We start from the raw sequence: 10,408 nt of genomic DNA, 5'->3' as shown, positions 1-10,408 counted from the left end.
CAGAAGCCGGCGACTGATCTGCCTCGCCAGGGAAGAGCGCAATGATGGTGCCAACTTGGGCCAGTGAAGCAACGTCCTCCACAACTAGGCTGAAGAACAAAACAACAGCAACTTGTCTGTTTCCCTTCCCCCAATTCCCCAGCACTGTTCCCAACCCCCAATTCCCCAATAAAAATCTTTAAAAAAAAAAAAAAGGAATTAGCAGAGTTTCCACTCTGTAGGGCCGCAGAAGAAAATGATGCGGAAGGTCCCAAAAGGTGGCGCCTTTAGCACTGATGATGCACAGTACGATGACAACCGCAGCCAGACCTTATGAAGAAGCGCTCACTGTGTGTCGGGCACTGTTCTAAGCATTTTATGTTTAATCTTCACAACAACCCTACTTTAAAGATGAGGAAACTGAGGCCCAGGCAGGTTTGCTTGCTCAGGGTCCCACAGTTGGTAAGTGGCAGAGCTGAGCTTTAGCCCAATGCTCTTAAACACGATACCATCTGCAAGATGATGTTAGTGAAGAGACAAACATCTTTATTTGGATAATCGAGTAATGATTTTAGTATTTGAAAAACTATGATTAGCACATCAAACCCATGATTTCACCAAGGATTATGGCTTAGGACAAAGCTAAACTGTAAAATTAAGTCGATTAAAGTATACTTTACAGCAAATACTATTATAGTAATAACAACATAATTAATGTTTTAGTAAACAAATAAGTTTAGAGAAAATAATAGTACATAATACATGTATGTACTATATGTATATGTTTATATGTAGTAGATTATAGTAATTAATTACTTCTCAAAACAACCCTATGAGAGGGTTAATATTCTCATCCTGTTTCACAGCCAAGGAAACTGGGAAGTTAAGTAGCATGTCCAACGTCTCCTGGCAATAAGGGGGAGAGAGGACATTCGAGGACTAGCAGATTGCGTGCTGGCACTGGCTCCCAAGAGTCACCTGTGTGCATTTCTTTGCAACGGTGCCTTCAGTGAGGGCTCCTTGGTAGCTCAAACTCAGCCACAGAGAGAGTATTTACACCATGGAAATTGGCAGGCACTACAAATCAAGGTTTTTTGTTTATCTTGTTTTGTTGCTCTTGTTTTGAAGATCCAGATTTACTAGCACACCAGGCACTATCACCTATTGAACCAATGGTCCTCAAACTAGAATGTGCAGAGGTAATATTTGACAAGGTTTTTTGGATTGTTTTGTTTTGATTTGATTTGATTTGATTTGATTCGATTTGATTTAATACAGATTTCCAGCCCCTTGCCTCCAGAGACTCTGCCTCCAGAGTACTTCTGCGATGCAGCCTGGAAATCTCTTTCTAAAACGCTCTCTGCATCATTTGGACATGTAGGGCAAGTCTGGGAACCAATGCACTCAGTCAGTGATTCTCAGCCTTGGGTACATACTGGAAACACCTGGGGGGCTTTCTGCACCTATTAGTGCCAGGTTGCTTGCCAAATTAAAACAATTTCTGGAGCGTGAGATCTAAAGCATCAGAACTTTTTAAAGTTCTCCAGGTCCTTCTCATTTTCAACCAGGTTTAAGAACCATTGGATTAAACCATCATTCAAGTTATTTCTGGCTCTAAAGAGTCTGAGTTCATTTAGGTTGCTGTGTGAGGTTTTGGCACATGATTTATTGGTTTAGTTCTATGTGGAAACTAGTAGTTAGTTACCTTAGAGACTTGTCTCTTAATTATCCTCACTAATGGAGAGAAGCACTGTTACCAGCCATTCAAAACGTTGCATAATCCCCAAAGCATATCTCTTTGTCTTAGATGTAGTATTCGACCCTTTGGTATCCGTAGCAGAGTTGCATTCCTAAGTAGGGCTTACTTAGGATACTGAAAATCTGAATTTATTTCTGCAGCTCAGAAGTGTCCTGGTAGGAGCAAGCTACAATTAAAATGTCCTATTTCTCCTAAGCCACAGAGTGGCTCCCTCACAAATGGTGTCTTCCATGTGTGGATGGACTTAATAACTACACAGAGATTTATTTATTTGTTGTTTGTATCATATTTTTTCTAAAATATACATCCTATTCTGTCTGCCCAAGCCATGCTTAAAGTAAACAATGTAACTATGCGATATTAAAAACCATTGCCTAAAGTTTTTCCCACTGTTTGTAGATAACAATGTGGTATACAGCCTGATTTATCTAATAGAATCAGTTGTTCAGCCAAGAACATTTTCCATCTATAACTACAAGTTAGCTTGTTTATGTGTGAACAGTTTTTATTTTAACCATTTTGGTTGGAAATCCACTTAAAATGTGTTACACACCCTCCCCTTCCTTGTTAACTAGGGAACTGGCCATGCTTTAGCCTTTTCTCCATGACGGAGGATCGCCACTGTGACAGTAACTTTTCCCAGTGACCACTCCCCCCAGGTCCTCCCGGGGTGCAGGGCCAGCCTGCCTCTCCCAGACTCCAGCTATGGGTGGCTCTAAAGTCTTGTTGCTACAGTTTGGCAGCCTTCTCCCTCACACTGGAGCCATCAGGAAAAGTGGTAACACTCTTTTATCAATACACCTGTTTCAAACAAGGCCCCCTTCCCTGTCGCTGGCCCACAAAGGATGGAGAGCTAACTTGGAGTGAGATGTAAAGCTGGTTAAAGGAAGGTGGTTGTGAGAGGCGGCCTTACGGCTCTGTTAAGAGAAAACTACACATTTTTGTGCAGTGACTTTCTTGTTTTGATTTTGATGTTGTTTTCTCTGAGGTCCCCTTTATCTTCTTGGTTCTAAAGTAGGTTTCAAAGGTAGGTGAGGTTATGAAGTAACATAATATGGGGGAGGGGATCAGATCATAGTGGCTCATGTTTACATAGTAACATATAGCTTTTAAGGCATTTTTCACATACGTTATTTTAGCTTATGATCATAACAATTCTTAAAGGTAAGGAGAGAGCTATTATTAATCCCATTTTTACAGGTGGTATAACTAAGGCCCAGAGAAATTTAAATGATTTTCACAAGTTTATTTATGGAGGATCCAATCAAAATCAATGTACAATAAGGGAGTCCCCACTTAACATCCTGGATAAGTTTTCGGAAACTGCGACTTTAAGCGAAAGTGAAGCATAAGGAAACCAATTTTATCATAGGCTAACTGATGTAAACAACAGTCACGTTCTTAGGGCATCTCATCAACATTATTTGTTATTCGAGGACCTACTGTAGTGTGACTAAAGAACTTTAAAAAAGAGGTGGGATTAGGTGAGGGCTTATTCATTCATGGACTCCTTCAGTCAGCAAATATTTACTGAGTACCTACTATGTGCCAGGCATTGTTCTATGTGCTCAGGATACAAGAGAAAAAGACTAAATGAAGTCCCTGCATTCGTGGAGCTTGTGTTCTAGTAGGCTAAGACAGACAAAAAAACCAACCAATAAATATATAGTACAATGTCAGATATCGGTAAGTGCTAGGAAGAAAAATTAAGCAGAGTCAAAAGACAGAGAATCGTGGTTTCTGAACTATCTGCGAGAGATGAACCATACTGTTTTTCCTTTTTAATCAAAGTTTTAAAAACTTAAGTGCCCCTTTGAGGACAGAAAATTTAGTAAAGAGTGGTGAAAATAATCATTATTGTACATCACTGTTGCTAACATTGTGGGTTACTAATAGGTCTGCGAAATTTGGCTTTGGGTCTTAGCTCCAAGATGGCTGCATGTGTCCAGGAAAAAGCCACGTAGGCCACAAGCATCACCAGGGAAGAATGGAAACAATAATAATAAATTTCTCAAGTCCCTCTAGGGAGTAGGGGTCCCTATCTCCACGGGGAATGCCCTTTGATGTGAGACTGCCAAAGGGAGAGAAGGAGAAAGGTGCCAATTTAGAACTGATAGCTATCACTGGAGAACCTTATTGTTTTGTATCATAAAACTGCAACAATGATAGAAGCATCACAGAACCTGCTCAATCCATTTGCTGAAAATTGCTTGAAAGTGTAACAGTTGACTACTGTGGCGTTGGGCTGTCCTCATTGTTTTTCAAATTAATACCTTGTCATTGTTTCAGCAGGTGTTAAGAAATGTTACTAGCGACCCAGGGGCCAAGCATTGGCCCTTTGCTTGATAATTGTTTGCTTTGTATCAGGAAAAAAAAAAATACAGTCCTACTGTTTCCGAACCTTCCTCATTTTCACCCTGGAAATTACACAGAAGTGTTAACTAACTTCAATTTGCAGTGCCTGACAGTCACGGCTTGTAGAGAAATGATACTTTGTGATCTAAGGTAAATCACAGTAATGAAAACTAATATTTGTAGCTATTAGCAAACATACATATCTACTGTGGAAATTTAAGGGATTTGTGGCAGCTCTCCTAATGACCCATATTACAGTGTTTTAATAGGTTTCTTTGGAGATAACTGATTGCAACATCTCAAGCAGTGTGCATTCCGAGTTTCTTCCCCCCACCTCCCCTTACAATAAATCATTTCCTAACTACTGGATGAACCACCTGCTTACCTTTCCAGAAATCTAATTTATTTAAAAATCAAATCCATCCCCCTCCCCCCTTTTTTAAATCCTTGGACTATAAGGCCGCACAGGGAAGCAAAGACAAATAGTTGACTGTCTCCTCTGAATGAATTGATTAGGAAATACTGCATACTCAGGTTATTACCCCCAAAAGTGTGACTTGGGTAGATGGGGGTGTAGCTTGAACTATGATTTCTTTAGTTAGCATATTCTCAAGGTTTTAAAAAGGAAAAGAGGATCAGGGAAGGCTGTCACCTTTCTAATGTTATATTAAGGACAGACAGTGGAAGATATGGAAGTATGTTTGGGTATTTTTAAATGGGGGGTTCGATCCAAAGGAAAGCCAGACAATGTCTCTGGGTTATCCAGTGAATATTTGTTCATTAGAGTATCTTTGCCAGAAAAAAAGCTTAATCGTAGAAAAATATCTATAAACCCTTGTAATCCTAACTCCCTGCTTAGCCAGTTTTGATTTCCAGAAAAAGCAGACGGTTCCAACATCAGTTCCTACCAATCCAGGTTATGGATAGCTAAACTGTATACTGTGGATAGCTTCAAACTCCAGCAAGGCAACATGGGGTGGGGTGGGCAGAGTGAAATGCGTGGGTAATTAAGGAGGAGTCATTGTCTGAAAATTCCATTTTTATGTTTTCCTCTTTCTTTGCAGAAACCCGGGATGGACGTGGCCGACGCCTATGTGACTTTCGTCCGCCACTCTCAGGATGTCCTTCGTGATAAGGTCAATGAGGAGATGTATATAGAAAGGTTATTTGATGTAAGTAAATGCCTTCTCCTCCTTGAAGACCAAGGAGGAGAGCCTCCAAAATGTGACAAAATAATAGACAGGAGGATAAGTCACATTTTGAGAACATGGATTGGTCCCTATTCAAACAACAAAATCTTTTCCTCTCCCTCTGCCTTAGGCTCTTATCTGTCGTGTGTCTGTTCTGAACCCACTCTGGTGTGGCCGGGTCTCAGTCCCAGTCTGTTATGACACGTAGGACGGCGTACAGCCTCTCAGCGAGCAGGCTCGTCCCTGCACGCAGCTTCCGAGGCAGCTTTCTCTAACTGGCAAAGACCTTTCTTGGTCATGATTCTCCTCCTTGCAATCTGGCCTTGCTTTAGGGAGATATTCTCATGGGGATGCAGAGGCTCCCTCTCCGGGGGGTGGTACCGCCCTGACGCCAGCTTTGGCTTACAGATGTGCATAAATGTTGCATTGTTATTGTTTCAAAGAGGATCCCGTTTCTGGAAGGCTAGAGATCCTCACTTAGCCCTGGGTTTTGGCAAACACTTATATTAGAGCTGCTGGGTCAGTTGTCCTAAACAAAGGTGCCCCCTGCCCACCTAGCCACCTGAAAATTGGGGAAAAGAAGCAAGTGCCCCAAGAGCAAGTACATCAGGCTGCCAGACCTAGGCTGAACTTCAGAACTCTCCGATTTCCAAGGGTTAAACAGTTACTGAGCAGTCTTATGTCCACTGTACTATACAGCTGCACTTCCAAAGCAAGCCACTGAGGCAAAAAGAAAAAAAAAAGGAATCCGTTTAGGTTTCAAATCGCCCCCACCTCTTTCAGGCCAAAGTAGATGGGGCTGCGTAATTTAGCGCGACATTTTGCTTCAAGTTTTCACCGAGTTTGCCAATGTAGACCCGGCCAGAGTGCACGGAAGCTGGCGTCCTTGTCTCCCTGTGGCTTTCATCGTGCAGCCTACTTCTGTCTCGTGAAGCGTGAGCTCCTCCTGTCCAGGTTCCCGGATTTTGAGTGCCAGCCCGAACATCAATGTTTTGGTCTACTATGGAATCCGTGTTTCTATTTTTTTTTTCTTCTGTGATTGTGTTCAGCAATTTACATTGAGTTTGTGTGTATGTGTGTTTTTGTTCCACAGCTAAGTGAGCTCATTGTTGGCACCGCTTAGGACATTGCAGCTTCTGACTTTTATACGCTTTGTCTTCCAGCCCATTTGCTTTCCTCGTGTGTTGAAAAGGCTCCTTTCTTTTTTTTTTTTCTTTCCCAACCATCCCCTTTCTGTGCTCAATATCGCTCTTTCCTCTGCATCACCTTCCTTTGAGAAAACCCTTCTCACTTTTTAATTCCCACCCGTCCCCTCTCAGATTAAAATGGAACTTATCTCTCATGTCAAATGTTTTATCACATTATATCAAGTGGCATGAATTAGAATCAAATAATCTTCCTGTGTACATCTTCTAGCATGACCCACATCCACTGAGAATGCCTCATACATGCATAAAGCTCACCAGCGGGTCCCGTCCCTTCTCTGCATGCGTGCCTTTATCAGAGTACTGAGCCTAGACTGTCTGGGCCACGATCACCCATCCAATAGGCATTGAAAACAGAGCCAGGCGGCACCCTCGGGTCTGCTAGGAGTGTGCACACTGCCCATCTCCACTGAATTCAATACCAAACCACAAATTTTCAAGAAGCCTGTGGATTGTTCTTTTCAATGCCTACGTTGCCTTTTTTTTTTCCTTTGATCAATATCTTCTGATTCTCAATTTTGTGTGGCCCCTGCGTGCGTGTGCGTGTATGTTCCTATGTGAGCGTGTGTGCGAATAACCTGCTCTCTCAGACCTAAAACATCTAGTACTAAATTTGGTGTTTAATCTGCAGGTTAGCCTGTCGCTCCATGCACAAATAACCTATCCTTCCCTCTTTCTTTTTTTTTAATTAGAAGTACAAGGGGAATTGTTTTTAAAGTCGCCTGGTTGAAGGCAGCAAGGCAAATTGTCCTCTTCTGTGACATTTTTACAGGGAAAGTGCAATTGCATCTTTATTTCAAACATCTTAAGAGTACAGCCTGGGCCAGCACAGATGGTAAAACTAGACATGTCCGACTGTTGCAGAGCACAGGCAGACTCGAGCCCCCTGGCCTTAATGGGAATTAATAATATGAAGAAAGAGTACTAACAATATGTTTTTCAGAAAGCAAATTATGTTTAGGGTAATTCAGAAATTTACAAGAATTTCAGTTCCTTGTTGAACTACACTGACCAGCCTAAAATGGCATCAGAAACATTGTGACAACCCCCATCATTTAGTCTTATGTTATCCCAGTTACATTTTCTTAAGGGAATCTTAATTACAGTCCCCTGATTATTAGATTTTAAAGACTTAACTATTACAATCATTTACTGAACGTCCCCCACCCCCCTACCCCCGCCGCCCCGTGGAAAACAATTTGTTCAATAGCGTATTTAGAGATAACGAATTTCTTTGCCATTTACTTTCTTANTAGCGTATTTAGAGATAACGAATTTCTTTGCCATTTACTTTCTTACTTTTCAAATAACCTACTCCCCTAATTTACAGAATATTGGTGCTAGGCAACCTAACTGATGTAATGCAAAAAAAGTTATTGAATCTGTCGTGGATTTAAAACATTTGTCATTTGAAAAAACCCAGAGCGTCTCAAAAAACTTCATTACCATGCCATCTCAGTAATTTGATTCAGTACTTACTGTTTTTCTATAATCTAGCAGCAAAACATCAGATTACCAACATGTTTGATTATTTTTGGCTTCTGTTTCCTCAAGCATGGTGTTTATTTCTTTGCATATATGCACTGCACGGCTCTGGTGTCCACCGAGCTGAATAAGAGAACAGGAATATTAAGGCAGAAGGACCTGTGAAACCTGCCACTCTAAATTTCTTGCTGCAGTGAACTTGTTTTGTCAACTCCATGTCTTAATGATAGGGGTCCTCGGGCAGGTTTCTAAACAATTGGCAGAAATCTATTGAGAAAAACTTGTTGATCTGAAGAGGTTTCTCTTCCAAATTGTTGCATTTTGATAAATGGCAAAAATGAATAATAGAAAATTAGCATTTTGAATGAAGAAAAAAATCTATATCTCTTGAGATTGTTTGCTGTTTGGGGGTTGTTGATTTCTGACTGTTGTGTCACTCTCTTGTTTTTAGTTCCTGCTGGCATCTGTCATTTAGAGGCATGTTCTCAGAGTCCCTGTTGTGTTTTTAGCTGTGTTTCAAAGTCTTACGTTTATTTACCTGATAAGCTCTTTAAGTTCTTGCTGTTTAGTATTGTCCTCCCCCAACCCCCTCCTTTTTTGTTTTTTTTCCTTTTTGAATGTGCCTTGTCGAAAAGGCTGGATGGCATTAGTGTGTGTTTGTATTTGAGGACATTTGGACTAATAGTTGGTCATTTAATGAGTGCATCTTTCATGTTGACCAGGCCTCTATCTCAGCACTCTCTCTGAGCTGGTTTTCTCTCTGCCTTGTCAGTGCACTTTTGGCTGGAACTGGGTGCCTGTGGGAGATTATCGGTGTAGCATTTGGGGCTCTCAGTTTGATGTTCTGCATCTTTATCTACCTTATTATATAACTGAGGAGCAGCTCTCCAAATTCATGTTAACCAGTTTTTTTTTTAAAACAGGCGTTCTCTAGATTTATTGAAAAAATATTTTCAGACATAACACTGCCTACCCAGGTCTTTTTAATGTAGTAAAACTTTCCCCATTTGTCAATATAATTAATTTACATAGTCCTTCTATAAAATATTATCAACTTTTGGGGTGATGCCCTTAAAAAAAGCTAACTGGTCCAAAATAAAGTGCTGGTTGGAAAAGAATCCTCATGTTGTTTCCTATAGTATGTTAGACATGCAGCTAGCTATACATTTTTTATCTGCATTTTGGTCATTTTTTTCTACAACAATGATATGCAATTGTAAACTGGTTTATTTACTGCAAAATAACAGTTTGTAATAATTTTGAAACAAAAGATTCAGTAAAGGAAGAGAGTGTGTGCAATAGCAATGAATTTAAATTATATTAAAGATGCTGAATTTTTAAAAGAGAATCAGATTGCTGTTGGACTCAAGTGGAAGCTTGGCCTCCTTGAAAATTATTGCTGACTTTTAAAGAAAATATAAAAGATGGATATGAAATAATCTCCATATTCCTAAAGCAGCAACTGAGAAGGAAAGCACAGCCCAAGAAATACCTCCAAGGCAGTGATTTAAAGCTCGAGTGTCCATAAATTATGCAGATGGCTTCCCCCTTCTCTGGTGATTAATTCAACATCTTCCCCAAAACAAAAACATGCTTTTTGAAATTAGAGATCAGATCGTCAAGAGAAGCACCTAAGATTTCAAGGCCTAAACAAAAATTAATTTATTTTCTTTCCTCCTCGTACTTCTTGAAGATACAGCCTGAGAAGAAAATCGGGATTAAAAGAGATATGCTTAGGGTGAATTCATCTGCTTAAACCTCACCGGCTCAGAGACGAGTGATTAAAAAGCCATCCCACACTTGGACAGAGTCCACAGCCCCAGTGGCTTCCTTCAGGCCTTGTCATTGTGAACCGGGCCCAGGGAACATTTGCCTGGAGATGATACATGGATTATATAGGTCAATTATACACTTAATCTGCCTTCTGGAGGATTAAGTATGTGCAGATTGACTCTGCATTTGGCTTCTCCGTGGCAGTTATCAGATCAGGAAGGGGGCCCCTTACCAAACTGCCCCCTAAGAACTTAATCAGGCGGCATGGTCAGGTTCGGATGGGGCTGTGGTTCCGCATCCTGTACCCTGCACAGATTGTAATTTGCCGTTCCATTATCAGATCATATGTTTGTCCACTTTATGTGTCAGCACAATAATTGAGTGTGAATATTTCCCTTTAAAGGGGTAATTTGAAAAATGAAACCCCTGCCTATTAAAATATATTTGCTATAGTCATAGATGAAACCACAGATCACCTTATTTTAATAACCTGGTTAAGTTACAAAACCACTGTCCATGTGAACATATATCAGCCAAAAGAGGAAGTAAGTACTGAAGAATAGGTTCCAAGGAAAGCAGTATGGTATTATGCTCTACCTGTAAGGCATTCACCAACTGTCCAGGTGAGGAAAACTACTTCCAAAAGTACAGAGTGGGGAGAG

The 10,408-nt window shown here is 40.7% G+C and overlaps 1 protein-coding gene across 1 annotated transcript in view; it reads left to right on the top strand.

The window, feature by feature from the left end:
- Nucleotides 1–10,408, top strand: part of CADPS (calcium dependent secretion activator) — a gene marked incomplete at its 5' end in the record, with an annotated part of 515,169 nt that overhangs the window by 457,868 nt on the left and 46,893 nt on the right. Inside the window, one exon of the mRNA XM_019626511.1 lies at nucleotides 5,158–5,265. Within this exon, the coding sequence (XP_019482056.1) occupies nucleotides 5,158–5,265 (108 nt within the window). The remainder of the gene's footprint in view (nucleotides 1–5,157; nucleotides 5,266–10,408) is intronic.

The sequence above is a fragment of the Hipposideros armiger genome, unplaced genomic scaffold (assembly GCF_001890085.2).
Source record: "Hipposideros armiger isolate ML-2016 unplaced genomic scaffold, ASM189008v1 scaffold_681, whole genome shotgun sequence".
In the NCBI taxonomy this organism is placed as follows: domain Eukaryota; kingdom Metazoa; phylum Chordata; class Mammalia; order Chiroptera; family Hipposideridae; genus Hipposideros; species Hipposideros armiger.
Note: the sequence above shows the minus strand (reverse complement) of the source record. Positions and strands in the feature narration are given on the sequence as shown.